The following is a 20,730-nucleotide window of genomic DNA, read 5'->3' as shown; positions in this document are numbered from 1 at the left end:
GAATGAAAAGAGGCAACTGTGATGCAGCCTTCTGAAGTGACAAAAATTGCTTAGGCTGCACGTTATTCTGATTCTAATTAGAATAACTGCATTTTGGGGCAGAGAAAAGCATAACCACTTGCCTATAGTGGCTGTCACAAAGCAGTCATTTTCAGATTTTTGTCTCGTGCTTCCCTGCTTTGGAGCAAATCCATTGGTACAGCTACGGTCTAAAAAAATATATATACCAGAACAGAGCCAACAGAGAATTCCTTTTCTATCTAAACATGATGTACACTGCTACCATGACCACTGAGTCATGTTGCCAGACCAAATATAAAAGTATAGTTTATAAATAAGAACAAACCTAAGAAGGCTGTTACATTATCTGTGCTTTTTGCAGTGTTTAGTTCCAGGACAAAGTTGGCATGTGTATTATAACCAAGAAGCTCTGCTACTTTTGCTCTTAGTGGAAGTAGCTGCTGAAGAATTTTTGTGTTGTCCTAAAAAAGAAAGGTGATAAATTTATAAAGTGAAACCAGAAAACAGGTATCTGAATAATATCCATATTCATAAGAAACAGCAAACATTTAAAATGTAACACTTTAAGATATAAATATAGAATTATGCAGAATATATTTAAGATATAAATATAGAAGAAAATATAAATATAGAATAGCTAGATTCTTGTTATCTTTTTTGGTCATAGCATTTGATTGAGGTAGCTAGTCTTATGGTCAAACTGAATGATTATTCTCCCTATTACAATTAATCTATTTTAATTAATCGAAAGATACACCATTTCCTTTTAGGATAATAACAAATCTTTGACTGTTGCAAAGAGTTTATTTCCTTTATCAATCATTTAAATGTGAAAGATAACAGGAAATGGCTGACAGCAGGATTCATTGCTTGTTAGTGGTATTAGACAGACTGCAAAGCTATTGTGCCAACATTCAAATCTTTGCAAATTTCCCTCTTTTGCCACTCTGACAATAGCAGTCAAAGAAAGAGATCTGAAACACAAAAACTCCAGGCCCTGACTTAAACGTGGTGGAGGATTATTGAAAAGCTGAAAATGTAAAGTGTTAATCTCCAGTTCTAGAAAAGTCAGATTTCTCAGGAAAAGCCTTTTGTTTAAGCACTAGTTTCAAAGATTGCCCCACAGTTTTAACAGCAAATAGCCTTAAGTGTGCTGACTTGCAGAGTGTTCAGTTCCTGGAGCCATTTTCTCTTATCTTGTACTCTTCACATTTCCCAGTACTTCAAGTACAAAAGCTCAACTCTGCCACTGCTTTCTAATGAACGACTGACAGTTCTTCTGTCCTTTCTATCTTCTTCGTTATTTTTGTACCTGTCTAGATGCCTGCCAGTATCAAAAAATTATTTGTGAAATTATTTCTTCTTTTTATAAGGCATGTTGCCAGCTATTTTTTAGATAATTAAATGAATATTTTATAAAAATTAGGGTGTTCTAAACAACTGATTAAAATTCTCATCAATATGCAATGTATTAATTTCACATTTAGTCACTTATATTTCATAATTAAAACATGTACTTAAATAACCCCTCTCATTCTGAAGAATCCCAAAGTACTACAGAAGCTGCAATCAGATGTCCTTCTGTGGGAGGAAAGTGCCAGTAAGCAGCTGCAGAACATTAGGGATATCTGGCAAAAGAGCAAAATCCTGCTTCTACTAACAGCACACACAGGCAGATAATCAACTTCTAGTCTTTAGTAATCAGAATAAACTGGAGCAAGGAACTACTAAATATCACACTGATAAGTTTTGATTTCATAGTACTAGACTGTATGTAGAACTCAAATGTAACAGTTGAATGTCTAGCTCCATTTTTGAAAACTGTCATTACGAACAGTCAATATATGACATACCTCTTTGCATCTCGAGTTAAAGGCAGATTCCATTTTTCTCCTGGTTTCCGAAATGCAGCACTTCTTCATGACAGGAAAATAGTGAGGGTACTTTAAAGTAATTTTGTATTTGTTTTCCTCAGTCTCCTCTAAACTCCTAATGAAGCCATCAGGAAGGCCTTCTATAGAACACAATTTCATAAACAACACTTACCAGAATTATCCACTCCTCTCTCTTCTTGTAAGATTGTTAAGTATATAGGAAAAATGAATGTTAAAATCTCTTTCAGAAATGTTAAAACTGCTAATGAACCTATGCATAGGCTAGGCCCTATTTTAGTTACAGTTTGTTTTATCCACTAAAAGTACATCTATATCTAAAGGTACATCTATGTAAAAGTACATTTACTAAAGGTATAACCAAGCAACAAAACCAGTGGTCACCAACAATACCCCATTTTGTAAAGTGAAGCAGGGATGAAAAATGTATTGCTTTAAAGATCACTGGAGCCCTAAACCTTTGTTATATGAAACAGGCCGTCAGCTTTTCCAGCCAAGTCCTTGAACCAAGGTTGTTGTAGGGTCTCACTTTTAAATCTGTGGTCTGTAGGGTGGATACAGAGCCACCCCCAGACCCAATTTCTGCAAATACTGTGCATGATTGGAAGTAGGAGGCATTATTTTAATTAGTTAGGGGAAATCGTGTGCATATGCCTGTATGTATCCTTTAAAATGTGTAAACACATGAGGCAAGGCGTGTGATCTTGGTGAAACTATTCCCTTTCACAACTGGCCATAATAAAGAAGTGTCTGCTTATCTGCATCACATTGGTGTCGATAGTTTATTCTCATCCTGGTTTTTCAGTGACAAGATTGTTGCATATGTTTTGCTGCAATCTAATTTTACATCAGAAATCTCCATGGAAGTAACACTCCTCTTTTTACAACTATTTGCTGAAACTTTTTCAAATCACAACCAAGCAAAGGAAAAACTGGAAACACTTGTGAACAAAAGAAAAATATATTAAGGCTACCAGATAAAAACTGAGTATGACATTAAAAAACCTCTGGTGTTATTAAAGCACATTTTATGCCATGCCCGTCAGATAACGAGTCTCCAGATTCCCTCTCACATGAAATATCTAGATCAGTTTAAATGACTGAAGTAGGTAAAGTATGTTGTGGGACAGAAAAGTTTTTCCAGTGATTGCAATGAATATAATACATAAGGGATTGCCTGATGGTGAACTGAGAAAAGAAGCAGAGAAAAGTTATGAAAAAAGTAGGACAGATATGCTAACTTGATGCAAGACAAACTCTTCGGCAAGCACAAATCTATGAAGAAATCATAAACATAGGCAAAGGGTAATTCTAAACTGACACTGGGGAAGGATTAAAAACGAAACAGAAAAGATGGGAAAACAGTCAGAATTTCACTTGATCTAACAATCATTCACTGGATCAAAAAAGATTACTCCAGTAAAACTGGAAGGTTGAAGAAATGGAAAGAGTAAACACACTACTCACCAAGTTCTTCCTTCGAAAATACAAGAAATGTGTTTTCCTCATTCAGGTTTTTGTTAAAGTCTATACATAGTTCACTCAATTTTTTCTTCATTGTCTTGATTTCCTGTATTGGGTATAAATTGAACTTAGCAGAAAAACAAAAATCAAACTTGGCAATTACTGTCTTCTACATGCATAGTATTTCACTTTTTTCAGCTAAGCTCTTTACTACCCCTCAGTGAATACCAGCATTGAGCACTGCAGGCAGCAGCATACTTTACTCTCCCTCAGCCCTTCTTACATCTTTCTTTTGGTTCTGAGGAATACTGTTGCAAATTAACCCTGGGTCAGGGATATCACTCCAACAACATTTGAAATGTGTTCTCAACTCAGAGGGGACTGAACACATAAACACATTCTCTGAACAGCATTATTTGCTATCATTCAGTTGTTTTCTTCTATTTGAAAAGCCTAAATTACAATTTTAAGTGTAAAAATATCCACTAAAATCAATGAGAATCAAGGGAGTAAAACTGCATGCAATCTCTTGAAAAAACAATCCTTTGGAGTTGTACAGTATGAACAACTTGAACAGTATGAAAGAGAAGAAAATACCCACACAAGACAAGATCATTCCAAAATTTATTTTTAAATCCTGATATTCACCCTTCTGAAATGTTTTCTAATATATTTCATAGCATGTCTCCACTCGTTACTGTCAAGTTCACATAAACAAGGTGGTTACCAGTAGAATCATACCTACCAAATATAAAACTTGGCAGAGACTATCATTAGTCAAATTTTTATTTAAATGTAATTCAACTATTGTCTTCTTATAAAGTATTTCAAAATCCCTTTAGAGGCATCAATTGCCCTTAAACAATGCAAATACACATGAAACTGTTCCTGCTAACTGAAGGATGTAGATCAATAATGATTAGTTTATACAAAGGGAAAAGTCTATTCAAGAGTCATAAATAGAGACGGTTACATAACACCACCCAGAATGTAAAGATATTTATGTCAGCATATTTTAGATGCTGACAACTTTACTTTATGATTTTCACAAGTGACAAGTGCTTCTATATGCTTGAGTAAATCCTCCCTTAATGGCGCCACAATTCTTAGCACAGCTTGTGCTCCCTTTAAGTTACTTCAAGTTGGTTTTTTAGACAAAAAGCTAAAATCTTGGACACTTTTACAACATCGGTTAATAACTGACATTAAAACAGCTGTGTCCCTGTAGCAGCTGTACATATTTCTGAAGCTTGGACTCACGAATAACATTGTTGAGAGGTCTTTTGCCTAGGTATCTGTCTAATTTAGCCATTTTCTGTAATGAGAGTATGTAACAAAACTGTTCCAGATAGGCTTCTTTTACTCTGGAAGGCTAAGAGAGGTAAGTGATGCATACAACCTCTACCCACTGAATATTGTGGGTGTCTAATGGATTAATTCGAAAACTTAAAGGTGACTGAAGTTTAAAGAATGAATCAGGAATCAAATGAATCAAATACACGATTAATACAGCTATAAAACCATAATTTCATTGCTTCAACAGTTTGTCACCTTTGCTTTACAATCTAATAGTCCATATTTACATTCTGCACTTCTTTAGGAAGATGGAGTCCGTTTCTTTTTCCCACTTGAACCAATTTCTCTAGATATCTCTTTGTTTCAGGCTTTACATTTTCAGGATCACAGGTTTGCTGAAATGAGAGTACAGAATAACTGAATTTACAGCACAGTGTAAGAAACATACTGAGCATTAGAAGGGTCTGAACAGAGTTGTTCTTAAGAACACCACCATAGTAAAAAAGGATTTTAGTGTGGAAGACTTTCCAAAACCAGTTACCTTATACAACAGTATTCTTATATTGATGCAGCAGGGTTTTAAAATAATTTTAATTTACAGAATATCTCAGCATGTTTACCTGCTGTAATAATGGCAACCCCTTTTAGTTTAGAGCACTGTGCACTTAAGCTTTTTCTGTAGAGATAGCTTTCTTATACACACTTGAAGAAAAACCATGCTATAGGTAAAATTGTACATTAAAACTTAGAGTGATTAAAAAAACACCAAAACAAATAATAAAAAATTAGATGTCTCATTTAAGGTTATCAGATGGCATAAAATTTGAGCACTTACATCTTCTCTTTCAGAACAAATCTATCAGTGACAACAAAGGAAGTGGTGGAGTCACCATCCCTGGAGGTATTTAAAACACATGTAGACATGGCATTTATGGACATGGTTTAGTGGTGGACTTGGCAGTGCTAGATTAGTGGTTGGACTCAATGATGTTAAAGGTCTTTTCCAACTTAAACAATGCTATGATTCTGTGATTCTATAAAACACTATTTCTACATCTGATTATGCAATTACAAAGATTTTTGAAAGGTCATTTCCTAAAGCAACCAACATTAAGAGACAAGGTACCAGTTGTAACAGAGTATGGACCAGTCCTGTGAGGATCGCAGAAACAGAGAATATTATTAGGAGCTGGAAGTGACCTCTGAAGATCATTCTTTCCAACTCCCCTGCAAGAGCAGAATGACTTAGAGTAGGTCACACAGGTTCCTTCAAACTTACTACAGCATAACTGTTTAATTCAGAAACTTGTAATTTTGTCCAAAATTGAAATACTGTACACATTCTAATTTTATCTTCCCTCATCTAAAAGTGAGCATTTTAAAAAGGTGTTAGATTAATAGTCCATGTTAAAAAAACCCATTCTATTTAAATTAATCTTCAAACATGAAGCTGTTGGAATTAGCTCTGACTTGACTTAACAACCCTCTTGTCATCTTACCTACATACAATTAATTATTGACTAGCACCTCTGAAAAGTAAGGACAATGAAACATGCAAATTTTATGAGTCACACATCTGTATACAGCTGTCAACTAATGACCTGCCAGTGCAAATTACCTCTCTTCCTTAAACAGAAAAAAAAGACAGGAACTCAGTTGTATTCCAAGAGAAAAAAAATTATTCCATCATAAAAATGGTGAAACAGGTATTTTTTCAACTGCTATTTAAAAATAATCTACACAACACAATGTCTACTCCCACCAGTGCCCTGCATATAGAATTAAAAAATTAGTCGAGATTGGCTTTTAGAACCATGAAAGAGCTTAGAATGGTTTAGCTTCACTTTTACTCTGTAAAGAGTCACAAGTCCTAGTAGCATTATGCTACAGCAGGACCACTAAGCATTCATACAGTCATGTCTTAAATTCTTATGCATATATCAGTAGTCTATAAGCAAAAATTCGGTACGTCCAAGGAAACAAATGACAGCAATCACTTCACTTTGTGATAAACTAACTGTTCTAAAACAGACTAGGCAGATTTAACTTAGTTTACCAATACTGTCATATGATGAATATTTTTTCCTTTTAATATTATTGGTTTACAGGTAATTTTAAAAAGAATCCACAGACTTATGAAAGGATGATTTAACTACTGCAGGTCATCACTGAGCTAAAGTCAATTATGACTGAGCTATGTGATTGCATGGTGTACCCTTCACCAGAGCTATGATTTTTTTGCAGCACTTGGCCATTGCTTTTAAGTAAAAGAACGTAAATGGTGGAAATCTTCTGGGAGGAAAAGTGAGGAAAATCCTGCCCTCTGTCCTCTTCAAGTCAAACCATCCTCATTTGTGATAAACACATAAGGAAAGCCACACAGAATATTTTCCAACACAAAGATAAAAAGAATTCTATCACCCTATTCTCTGTAACATTCAGACTTTCTGCTCTGCTTCTGACAAAGAATGCTTCCTGAAATTCTGAAGCTTCATAAAGATCTTCATGCTACTAAGCACTACATCTAGGAGTGTCAAAGCTATGATACTGAGTAAAAAAAATAGCAATCAGAATTTTCACATATTGTTTTTCCACTGGACAATCCACAAATACAAGATTCTTTTTTCTGATCTAAGACTAGTATGATAGAAAAAGCATGACTTCAAAATGATAGAGGTGAAAAATGCAGATACTGTCACTTCATTAACATTTTATATTGTGCTAACTGTGCTGCAAGGCTCAGAAATAGTAAGGCTGAGAAAATAAATTGAGTACGCTAATCTGTATAAAAAGACACTGCTTTTATTACAGTAGAAGTTAAGGACAGAGAATTTTGAAAAGTCTCACTGAGTTATTTAGGCACTGTGAGTGATTTCCCAGCCCCTCCATTGGGCATATGGAACTGTCACACTTCTGAAAATCTCCTAGGCCCAAACTCAGCAAATATTTAGTCAGAAGGGAATTCACAAACACTAATTTTAAGCCCTTAAAGCTGCTGAATGTTGTCTCCTCCTAAAGCTACGAAAGAGAAAGATTCTTCTGGGAAAAAGGACAAGAAAACTAAGTGTTCTTTGTCCTTCTCTTGATGACTATACATCTCTCCATACACTTCAAAAGAAATAGATGTTAAATAGCTTTCTGTCATAATACTAGCCTTTGTGAAGTTTATATGCATCACAGACATGCTTAAAATAAGAATGATCCACATTCAAAAAGACCTGTCAGGTCTTTAAGGATAAGCAATTGTATAAACCCTCCCAGACACAGGAACCACGGGTGCTCTGTGGTCATCTCTGAACTTCAGTTTGGTCAGGATGGTCTATGTCATCTTGTGTTTCTTTGATGAACAATTTCCACAACAGAAGTGCTAATTTTGACTATACAAAGCACATGGAATCTTGGAACTTTTCAGAAGCTTTAGAATTGTCATTGTTGATTATTTTATATACCACTTCATACTTGTTTTGGACAACCACGCTACCCTACCATGAAGACATCTTCAGGCAGAATAAGAAACAAAACCTACTTAGAATATCATGAACAAAAATTGCAGCAGCTGTTTACATCAGGTGGAGCTTCCTGCAGGTGTGTGAGTGGAGAAGATTGGCAACATTCTTAAGCATGCCTCTGCTAGCCAAAATGTGCAGATGTTAAGCATAATAAATTTTAAAATTATAGTTTCACTATCAAATTCACCTTTATTCCAGTTTCAGACCCTAAAATAAGTTTTCTAAAGAACAAGACCTAGACCATATTCAACAATGTAAATTTATGCAGAATTTTTTTTCCCTTAATGTGTGGGGAAAAGAAAGATATTAGATTATTTTCAGGTCTTTTTTAACTAAATACAAAACCCTTACATATCTTCCACCATCAACAGTTCTTAAAGCCAAATTAGGAATAATATTAAATAGTTGTTAGAAAAGTTTAGTCCTTATTAAAGGGAGCAAAAACATTCATGATGTCACTGAGATCAAGTAGGTTTACTCATCTTTTAGTGGACTGACCGTATTACGAATAACATGGGAGTGTAAGGGGCCTTATTCTCCTCACCACATACTAATCCAGTCCCTGTACCGGATGATGATTTTGAATTAATATACCTGAGCTACTAAATCCTCAGTGAGGTCATGAAAAAACTGATTTAATAAAAATGTTTTCCTGGCTCATTAAAATTATTTCAGTAAAAGATTTCTGTTTGTGGAAGTAATTTTTTTTTACGTGCTCCTGGAACCTCATTTTTCAACTAAAGAGTTTCTACCAAGAGAAGGCATCAGAAATGCAGCAAATATTAATAAGAACTTTGTGATTTGGAAATAGCAAGACTTCATCCGTCCAGCACTATTGGCAATTTCACATCTGTTCTACAGCAAAATGTGCTACTACTTTAATCGTTTTTATGAGTTTATATATGCTTAGAGGTTGCATCTCTGGAAAACTAATACTAAAACATGCTTGCATGATGCAGTAAAACCAAGAAAAGTCTCTAAGAAAATTAAATGGAGATGTAAGCAACAATTATAACTATTACAAAAGCCAAGTAATGCTGCAAAGGAAAATGAAGTAGGAAAGCACCAAATGAAAAAGATTTTTAAAAACAAATTATAATAAAGTAATACTAGCAAAAAAACAGCAATCAGTTTTTACTAGCTACTGTTTGAAATTTGGGTAAACTAAAAATAGATAGATACACAGATATGTTACATTAGTCCTAAATGTACCCGTGTAGACTATATTGGAGGGTGGAGAAAATCACAGCAAATAATAAATACATATCAAACTATTTAATTAATAGCAACACAGCAGAGGGGAAAAAAAAATCAACATAAGGCACAGGGAAGGGAAAAAAAAATTAACAACTGAAGGTCCTCAAAATTGGGGTATTAAATACCTCCACAAACAATATCCAGCTAGAGGAGAACACTTCAAAATGCACCTAGAAAACACAGCAGACAACAATGGTACTGGAAGGCACTTTAATTAGGTGCTGCAAATATCCTGGTTTCCAGTCAAAGCTGCAAAAAAGTACAGAAAATTACTCCAAGGCATAGGGCTTCAATATATTATGAGTATCACAAGAAGGTTAAAAACCATTGAGGGTGCAAGGGAAGATTCACATCTGAAGCTTGGACAAATTAATATATTTCAGTTTTCACATTAGATAGTTTCCTTGCATTATCTTTAAATTACACTTTTGGAAAATCATTACTAAATGTCACTAGATACATTTGAACAAAAACAAATGTTCCTCCTGTTTGAGCTACAATGAAGGATACAAGTTACCTGTAGGTGCTTAATTAGAAGAGAAGCTAAACAGAAACACAAAATGGATAGAAACTAGTTCAACAGTCATCTTTTGACTACGTTTTATTTTGAGGCTTAAGCAACGTATGAGGAGAAGTATACCATGTAGCTGTCTATAATTAGCAGATCAATTTGCAGGTAATTTCAGATGTCACTCCCAGTTTCATGTTCTCATTAACTTTTATAACTTCAAACTAAAATTTAAAATTCTTGACAACTTCAATAAAGCACAATTTTGGACACAAATTCAAAAGCAGTAAAAGCCAAACTAAATACATTGCTACCTTGCTGCTTTTCTTCCTCCCCTCTTGGTAGTGCTCTGGGCAAACCAGTTGAGGAAGCTCAGCCAGCAGAAGCAATACATTTAATTTTTCCCAACGGTTTTCCTTCTGCTGATTTAGCTTCCCTGTACCAGCTCATTGGAAGATTAGAAACAAGTCAAGCTATTGCAATGAACCAAAAAGGATACACAGACATCAGAGTCAAAGAGTAGGAGCACCAATTTTACACTGGCTTAAGTTCTTGTGGAATCACAGCCTTTTTGTATAGCTGTGTCCCCCGGTAAGATTTGACTGGTACGGACACAGAGGAAACACACACAGTGATAAAGATCTTGAAAAGTGTTGTGGATACTAACTTTTTTAAAGAAAAGTTTCACTGCTGGAATTTTATCTACATTTCCACAAATTTCCACAGATATCATTGTGATTTACCTGCAAATAAACAATCTTCTGAAACACATCTTCTCTCATGCTCATCTCCACATCAAAATTAGAGAGCTTTTTGTCAGCTTCTGTACTTGCTAAGCGTACCTCTTTGTCAGGTGAGACATGCTGAGGAAAATCCAACATGCTTCTTTCCACTGTTTAAATAAAAGGCAATGAACACTTAAGATAGAAGGCTAGAAATGCTTTAAGGATAAGGAATATCACCCCTTCTGATACTTATAGAAGACAGAAAAAGAAGAACCCAAAGCAATCTGACACTTCAGATCAGGCTTGAGGCAAATAAAGTTATTACAGATAATGTAAAATTTAATAAGTGAAGGCACAAAACTGCACACTATTATAACAAATAAACATTTTACACAAACTATCTATTACCCAAGCCTAATTATCTCACCTTCTTACTTCTACAAAGTCAGCTGAAAGTTGTGTAAATATGATACATGATTTTTGAAAGATTAACCATTTGTAAGTGAAGACTGACATGGTTTCATAGCTGGCACAGATGCTTCCATGTTAGCATTTAAAGTGAAAAGCTCTGAATCTTTCAAACAGGCTCATCTGTTCTGAAGTTATTTTTACATTGTTATGAGAACAGCATCAAACTCCCGTCTTCTCTTCTGTGTTTAATGAGAAACAATAAGGCAAACACCGAAGATGCTATGTACTCTGAACTTTTAGAGACTAGAAGCTGAGTAATACTACCTTTTTAGAACACAGTTCTGAGATTAAGTAAATCCTTAATTATCAAGCAAATATTGCATCTTATACTGATTGAATAAAAGTGCTAAAATAGAAATGAATCATTATGACCAGCTGATTAAATTAATTCAAAACCAGTTGTAATTTCACTCCCCTCAAACCTCCCCTAAAGCACATTTTAGAGTAACATCATTACAGGATTATTTAGAGCTTTTTTAATAATCTGAAGTTGTTTTATCAAACCCTAAAATACTCTCAGACCTTCAGAAACCTTTGAAATGCAAACATGGGCATATGGTTCTTCTTGATGTCAACAAGAAACTCCACCCATACTCCTTGCCCCACTCTCATGCCAAGAAGTTTCAAAATAATAAAGCGAGTTTTGGCAGCTTCCAAGTGAAATGTAAGGTCTGTTGTCATCTGCATCTTTTCAGAGAATAAGTTCAGTCACATCTTTCATGTACATGAGAAACGGACACACACGACTTAAAAATCCAAGTTTCAATGGGAGTCTTACTGTGGTAATACATCCTTAACAGATGCCACGGGCTGTTTCATGGGTAAGTCACATTAGTTTCACACAGATTAGCATTAAAAGCTTCAGTATGACCTACTATGCAATAGAATGTAGAGGAAAAAAGTATGTCTTGGAAAATGCAAATCTTGGTGGCTATGCTACTGTTTTCTGATGGTCACTATTTTCTTAATGAAGCATAGATTTTTCTTCTAATTTCATTTAAAGCAGGGAATTTTATACCTTGGTGAAAAGGTTTACAATAATTATTGCAAATACACTGGTACAATTAAAACGGAATCTGACAGGAAACTGTTTGGATGAAGATTACACAGTCTTTCTGCCATCATCCATTCCCATCAATTCACTGGATGTGCCTAAACTGTAATTCTAAGTAACGTGAAAGCCAGATTAATATTATAGTACAACCGTTTGAGCTACAGGCTGCTCTATTTTGCCAGGCAAAGACTTTGCTTGAAGCCAAAGTGGGTGTTTTCAGCACTTCTGTTGCTATTGCAAATTTTTAGAGGATTTAAGAGAACTTGACATCTTATTACACTGTGTTTTGAAAGTCATGGAGCCACAATGTCATAGGTTTTTCAAAACAAAGCAACCCAAGACACATTTTTATTTTTCCCATCTCCTCCGGCTGACAATTATTAACAAATTAACTAAATTACCTATTTGACCATTAAACTCCATGCATGTATTGGTATGTCTTGATAATTCATTCAGAATAATCTAGATGTGACTTCATGACCAACATCTCTCCCTGGATTCTTCAAGGCCTTGCAGGCCATAATATAAAAGTGAGCAAGTAAAGCAGTTTTATTTCAAGAAGCATTCAAAAATTCCCCCCATTCTCAACCATAACGTTATCTCCACTAGTGGCTTATCAGCCTTTCTACTGTTCCATTTGACTTGCTTGTCTCAGATTTTGCAGTGTCTGAAAAAAGCACTGCTTATTATGTTTGAATGTACCATGCATACCACCGTAACACTGTAGACTACATTGTTGCACATTGTCCCCCAGTGGTTGTACACTAAACGTAACTGTGGAGCTTCACATGCAAAAAGACAGGTCACCAACGTACCTCTCTGGACGCATCAACGAGATCAACAGCACAGTTTTGCTAATCCTTATTTTTGTCTCTAGAATAAAAGCAGCAGAGCTTTGCAGCCGACCATGTTACGTACTGCTGAGAGGTCCTAATAGATTATTATGACCAGAGGACGCTTGAGGGGCCTCCACCCATTCTACACAAGAACAGTATGGACCAGAATTGTAAACAACTATCTTCTCTCAATATTTCTTTATATGCAGATAGAATGCCCCATGAAAACAACCACAGAAAACGTTCACTAACCTGCATATTCCACTTCTATATCTGCCAAGGCCCGTACAGTATTTTCATGCGTTACTTCTCCAATATCAAGCATCCCAACTCTGTCATATACATACTTAGTCTTCCTGATTATTTCTTCTGTTCTTGTTCTGATTTGCTCTGGTGACAGGTCCCATCTCAAAAGGTTTCGGCCTGATGCTATGTATGAAGAAGCCTTGAGCTGGCTAGTAATCTCTGCTCCTAATGTCATTCTCAACAAAAGCCGTGGCCCAACAGACCTGAAAGTATAAAAATTATCTTTGCATAGTAAGATTCTAGTTCAAGAGGTAGTTTAAAGTAAACACTTAAAAAAGAGCAACAGACCTTTAATAATTACAGAATATTTTTAGAAGTAAGAACAAAGTCCTTTTTACAGTCATAGCTTGTCCAGCAGGACCATATACAGCCATTACCCTTACAAATTTAAATTTAATTTTAAATAAAACAAAGATCTATCTTCTACCTTTTACATCTAGAAGATTACTAAGTGGGGACAGTTATTAAAAAACTGGCATTGACAGAACCATACAGATTAAGTTACTGTTCAATCTTCTATGAAAAACAGAATTACAGCTACTGAAACTCCACAGAAACTGACAGTATTTGCATTTTTTGGAATAAGGAATAAACCACACATACTAATTTGTAGATTATGAAGACCAAGAACTTAAAAGCAGCTCAAAATGAGACACAAAAAAAAGGTCATTTGTTAATGTTCACTGTAACAAATACTTTTATATTTATGCAGGATGACTGTCACAAAATCAGCCATAGGAGAAAAACTTCCAGTTGATGCTCACTTGAAAATTTATTCCTTTAATTATTGTGGATTTTAAATAGACAGTTTCACTCTATTGCCAGAAAAGATACACAAGTTTACTGCCATTCATGGACTATTAATCCTGATTACATAAATCAACTATATTTCAGCTTTCCACTGCACTGCTCTGATTCTAGTTTTTTCACACATTGCTAGAGCAGCTCTGGTACAAACTCATGCTAGCTGAAGAGGAATCTCCTCAAAAGTAGGTTCAAGGCCCTGAACTCTACCCCTTTCCCTCCTCCCCCAAGAATATCAGAAAGAATAAGAAATGTGCCAAACTAAGGAAAAAATAGATGGAATCTAAGGTAAACAGCCACCTGAACAATATAAAAACTGACAACTATGCTGAAGTGCATAATACGAAACAGATATGCTTTTCTAAAGGGAACTGACACCTTTCTGTCATTCATTACCTTCATCTAGACATGTAGAAAAAACAGTCCTGTCACTGATCAACTACATATTGTAAGAAACAAACACTAAAATACTTACAGCACCAACAAATTACATTAATTTGGGCTTATCCAATAAGTTTAATTCATTAAAGTTGGGCTGATTTTTGAACTTGAATGCAGGGTTCCTGGTTACTGCAGAGCACTACTTTTAAATACCAAAAAAACAGATGTTGCTTAATTTTCTTAGTATGTTGGCTAGGTGCATTGACATACAAATTCAACAGCTGCATAAATGACTGTCACAAATGCCAGCAAGTTTTTTCTGTTAGAGACAGGAAAATACAGAACTGCCTAGTTTTGAAATGCTGATACCTTGTCTCCTCCTGTCAATAAAAGGAAGCAGGCATTTATGTAGATCAACAAAGGCAGTACAAACTTAGAAACATCCATAAGTCTTTCTAATTGATCAAATTAAGGTGGGCTTCCGAAAACTGTAACATAACATTTCACATAAAACCTATCACTACATGCAACTCTTCAAATAATCATTTACAGACATGTGTTGCTGCTTTGGTACAGGTCAATTGTACTTAGGGTCAATGTAATAAAATTAAATGCACAGGTGAAATCTTGGTAATTTCTTTCATATCTTAGTATTTAATATTATTTGTCTACACACAAACTGTAAATAAATAAATTGTCCAAACTCCATGTATCATACTGCAATAAAATTGCTAATTTACTAACTTTATCTTATTTGTTCAAGAAAGAAACAAAGAAGCAATGCCAAAATTATTAAATAGACTATAAAGAAACAAGAAAGAAGAGTACAGCTAAAATAGTATGTCTGTTTAAAAAATACTCTGCAACTACACTTGACATGTCATTAGAGAGAAAATATTCCAGTAAATTATATCACTGAGGTAACTTTAACTTCCCAGATATAAACTAGGAAATAAATTCTACTGATAATGGTAGAAACCAGATGCAACAGCAAATAGCTTTCCTCAAATAGCAACTGAACTAGCAAAATGCAACAATTATTTTAGGCTTGCTTTAGGTAAATGGCAGCAAAGTTACAGAACAGACAACCACTGCTTTGCACTGAGCAATTAGAATTTGATCCTGTTTAAATTAGACAAGAGGGGTAAACAAATGTAAGTCTGTACATAATGTAGTGCAGATACAGCAATTATCTCACGTAGCCACAGGTAGGCTGTTGCTAATGCCTGAACTGAGTGGTTCAAACCATTTCAGATACTACACTTCATTTACTGCAGTGCAGAAGCCTGAGTTAAGGATAAAGTTCATGTCCAGCAGCAGTATTGCCTTAAGATATACTACCCCATTCTCAATCCTCCCTCTGCTGCTCACTTCTGTCCCTGTACACCACTCCGTCAATGAGAGCAGCATAACTGTAGGCAGGGTCACACTTTGAGAAGAGTGAAGGCAGCATACAGCTGAAAAATGAAGTGGACCAAAAAAATGCAAGGGGAACAGCTTTTTTCAGCTTATCAGTTCAATCATCTATTTGATGTGTGACTTCAAAACAGTTGTGCTAGCCTAAAAAAATACTAAAAGCGTCAATAGCCACCTGAGCCTGCACTACGGCTAGAAACACATATGAAATACATGGATTTAGTGTAGCAAAAACTGACAAGATGATTGCTGTCATTAAACATGCTATTTAAATGCCCCAAAGTGAAAAGAGCTATCGATACTAAGAGATAATACTGACATAAGAACAAATTAGAATAAATTGGTCAGGAATACATGTAAATTTTAAGAGACATTTGTAACCATCAGGACAGTGAGATTCTGAAACAGCTGTCCAATAAGCACTAGCAAGTGAAAACACCTCGATTTATAACGTGGAGCTTGACCAGTTTATAAAATGGATCATATTACTCCAATACCCAAGGTAGCACAGGGCTAGACGTGATCACCCCAATTCTATCTTCCAGCTCCTATATTTCCATGAGGTCTTTTAAAATTAAACCACTTTTATTTACAGTACCTTTTTACTTTAAGTATCTCACTGTCTCTGCTGGCAACTTGCACTGGCCTTTTTCTTGGGTGAGTCCTGTGGCATCTGATAATGGCAGTGAAATGACATACAGTGCAGACTGAAATGTATTACGTATTTGTGCACTGCTTCATCCAACCATAAGAAGATTAGGAGGAAAGGCATGAAAGTTTGGTTTGGACTATCAGCCAAATACAAAGAGTATTGTAGAAGCAGCTGTTTTCACAAATTATAGTAATAATCTGCCAATCCCAAAAGAAGAAAGAATTATAATTTCTATCAAAAGCAGTGTAAATCCAGTAACAACTTAAAAGCTTAGTAGCTACTTCTAAAAGGGGATTTTAAAGAATAAAACAAAGCTTCTAAGTTACAGACTTCAATCATTGCTGGTTTTGCTAGAATGCCAGGTAATTTATTTTGAAATAGCTACAATTTGATTAGTTGCTGCTTCTGGAAAATATAAATTTGATTTTATTTTAGAAAGGGGAAGAACCTTTATAATACTCTATTACAGCAATACAGCAGCCAACAAAACTGTTGCAAAGATAAACAAAGCAATTGAATTTACAGACTGATTTTTAACTTGTGCACTAAGTATTTTAAACATATTAAACATTTAAGTAAGACTGGTTTTGTTCAGAAACATTTTCCATGACCGGAGCATGCCAGCAACCCTTTGTTTGCATGTTCCATTAATGCTATTAAAATAAAACAAGAACACAACAATCTATGAAGCAGAAACAGCAAAGGGTAGTACCAGGTTCAGAAAATACAAACAGAAAAACCTGCAAGCTTGTCCACAATATGCTCCTACTACTGATAATCACTTTACAATAGTTAAGTTTTAAGCCTGCTCTCTCACTTAACTCTGATTACATATGGGTAGCTATAACTCCATCCAAGACTCTTCAATGGTACTTTCAGTTTTCAAATTAATCTTGCCCTGAACAGTTTTAGTTACAGTGACAAGTATAATTTTACAGAATAAATTGTATTAATAAATGTATTTCTGGGAAAAAAATATACAGCCCGGTTTATTGTACTTGCTAATATATCTGACAGTTCCATGTAGCCACACAAAAATCAGAGTATATCAGCTTCACATAGGATAGAAAACTATATTCTCTGCTGACAAAAGGTCTGGGATGACAGCTTCAGGAGCGAAGTGGGAGCCAAGACTTTAAAAAGAAGAGAGAGAGAAAGATAAAAAGAGGGGTCTCAAATTCAGATTAATTAGTCATCTTCTAGTTTTTAACAGTTTTAAAATACTCTAATGGCAAACAAATGCAAGTAAGCTTTTCTTTCTGCACTTTATGTATACTTCAGGAAACATTCCTACAGGTATAAGAGCAGATTTGCAAATCACAACAGACACAATGAACAACTTTTTCTATCAGTAATTTACTGTATGAAGCTTTGTAAAAACTGCCAATTTAAAGTTATGAATGACAGTAAGACTATTTTGGTCTTTCTATCTTTTGAAATAGCAGATCTTAAACACCTTCTAGTCTTAGAGGCTGCAGGAAAACCAGTGCTGCATGCTGGAAGGCAGCATTGTGTATGTGGAGACCATATTAATCAGGTTCCTGCACTTAATACTCGCAGGATCTCCATGTTTTGACCCCACCTAGCAGCCCTGATAAAAGAAACAAACCACAACAAAAAACTCGACACATCCTATTAAGGCAACATAAAAACTGACAGTTTGCCTCAGGACAAATTATTTAATAATTGAATAATGTGCCATATGTTGGCGTTTCCCTGAATGTAAGACTAAAGTGTTACCAAACTTTTAATGCACGGTTTCAAAGAAGAAGTAATTGTATCTTTTATAATAAAGCAAGGACAAAATAAAGCAAAGTAAGCAGAGGAATGAGTAACTCAAGGCAAAAACAAGAATGGGGAAAAAAAAAAGGTCCAACATGGAACACGAAAAGTACAGCTTAATAGCTCAAAGCTAATCACAGGGCAACATGATTTCAGTTAAGCCAAAGGAATGACACTACAGCTCCACAATACAAGTCATCACTTTTTCCTGCGGGACAAACACATTTAAAGTCCTAGTCGCACTTTGCTTCTCAGTCCTTTCATCTGTTTGGCTCTTGACAGTGTACGGAACAGCTGAATACATTCTTTGAATTCCTGGGCCATTTTCCTTAGAGAAGTACTCGGCTCTATGTCATTACTGTTTGGCACAGACAGATCTCGCTATAGCTAGAGAATAGCATGTTTAGTATTTCTTAATTTAAAGCTCCATAACTGCCATTAGAATTTTTGTTTCTAAAGCTTCATTTGAAAAAATAGAAGAAAATCTAGCACCTTTTAATACTAAACCATTAATTTTGTCACTACATCCTTCAGAAAAAAAGATTCTCTGCAACTTAATTCACTGTACACTCTACACTGATTATAATCCCATAAAAGATACACTTTTAGTTTTTCAGAATTATGTGAGTCAATAAAGCTGCAAGCTACACAAATATTTTAAAATCTCTATTAATACATACATTACCCTCTGCACTGCTTTTATGACCTTACTTTTTGGCAACAAATGTTTAACTGGTTTCTCCAACAGAATTAACATAAACAGCAAAGCAATTGAAAAAGGCACTCTGTGGAAACTAACAGCAAATTCAGACCTTAAGTAGGAGCTCATACCTATGCATAACATGTCACAATTTACTTACAACCTCTCTCTTCCCCCCCAGTTCCCTCCAACAGTCTCTAAACAAAAGGAATTTGGAAACCGGTCTGATTGACTTTCATAAGAGGAGGCAATTTTCACACACTAGTCTGGAGTGGAACACATGTAAGTGTCAAGACACTGTCTCTGCAGAGTATGATCTCTAAGATTATGGTATCCACAGTTCTAGGAAAATAAAAACCAAAACAACCAAACCAAGCAAATCCAAACCAAACCCCCAAACTACTAGGACTAGGCTTCAAACTCATTCTGTGAACTGAATACATCCTGTGTCACAGCAAACCTCTATCACAGCACAATTTGCTTGGAGTATCTTAGAACGGAAGTTGAGAGACTTTTCAACACTTGCATTCAGACAATAAGTGTACTACACTGAATTAGGGTTATTTTATTGTTTGATTCTACCACGAGGCGAACCGTGGAAATGCAGTGGAAAAAATACTGCTTTTAAGGCCCTACAGGACTCTCAGGTGCTGCTGCATAAGTGCCTATCATATGTCTATGATGCCAGCAATATAAACAGCTTGTAAAGCACCTGCTGTTTAGTGCAAACACCACATGCTACCACTGCTAGGATAGCTCAGTACGTGAATGCAATCAGCTACTGCCTGAAAAACAGTTTGTTGACTCCAACTAAAATAAGAAGTGGTGCTGCTGGACAGAGAAAACTATTGAGGAGGGTTTGTATTTCTTTGATTTACACCCACAGTTAATCAGTTCAGACTATACCATGAATACAACCTTTGATTTCCCATTGATTGGAAGTCTCATGCTGTCAAAGCAATCAGAAATGTTCTTCGCCATCACAAGTTAGTTGGAGAACACTATGCCTTCATGGCAGACGACAACCAAATCTTGCTTGCTTACACCATTTCAAGTCACTATTCTTGGGAAGACAGTACATTATAGCATGCCATGATTATTTCAATGCTTGCAAAATCCCAAACAGCACTCTGTACTACAGTGTGCCTCCTCAACATCACAAACTAGCCTGCTTTCTGCTGTGGCTTTTGACTGAATAGTGACTTAACAACACTGAGTGCTTCCCAGGCTGGTTCCAGGCTACAGGAAGGACTGTTCCAGCATGATAAGTAAGGCCAAGAACTTGACTCACTTAACAAACAAAGTATAAATAAAAAGCGTCTCTGTTATTGATGGAAGTCTCTTAAAAACAGCACGGTGAACACACATACCCAATCATATTTTGGTCAGAGACAAGTGTAATTCCCTCCATTCTCACCTAATCTAAATACATATAATGTGTACTGGAAAAGAGTCTCCTCTACAGAGGGAAATCCAGACTCATAAATCTATTGGAGTTCTTTGAAGCTGTCACAACAGACAGAGATCAATTAATACGATCTATTTAATTTCAAAGGACTGTTGACCAAAAGGTCCTAAAGAAGCCAAGCTGCTGCGAGATGAGAAGAGAGAATACTCTTATGGATAAATGATTAAAAGCTAGGAAAGAAACAGAAA

General features: G+C 35.5%; 1 protein-coding gene across 1 annotated transcript; it reads right to left on the bottom strand.

Annotated features, from left to right (window-relative positions):
* Positions 1–346: 346 nt before the first annotated feature.
* Positions 347–17,615, bottom strand: LOC104535914 (neurolysin, mitochondrial-like; the record flags this gene model as incomplete). The annotated part of the gene is made up of 8 exons (XM_010193982.1): positions 17,574–17,615; positions 16,521–16,522; positions 13,286–13,542; positions 10,691–10,839; positions 4,961–5,068; positions 3,381–3,483; positions 1,875–2,035; positions 347–482 (listed from the first exon to the last, which is right to left on the bottom strand). Coding segments are annotated over exons 1-8 (958 nt in total), but the record flags the coding sequence as incomplete, so codon positions are not given.
* Between the last annotated feature and the right edge of the window lie 3,115 nt (positions 17,616–20,730).

This window comes from Mesitornis unicolor, unplaced genomic scaffold, assembly GCF_000695765.1.
Source record: "Mesitornis unicolor isolate BGI_N332 unplaced genomic scaffold, ASM69576v1 scaffold24691, whole genome shotgun sequence".
NCBI lineage: Eukaryota > Metazoa > Chordata > Aves > Mesitornithiformes > Mesitornithidae > Mesitornis > Mesitornis unicolor.
This window is presented reverse-complemented; position numbering and strand designations above follow the sequence as displayed.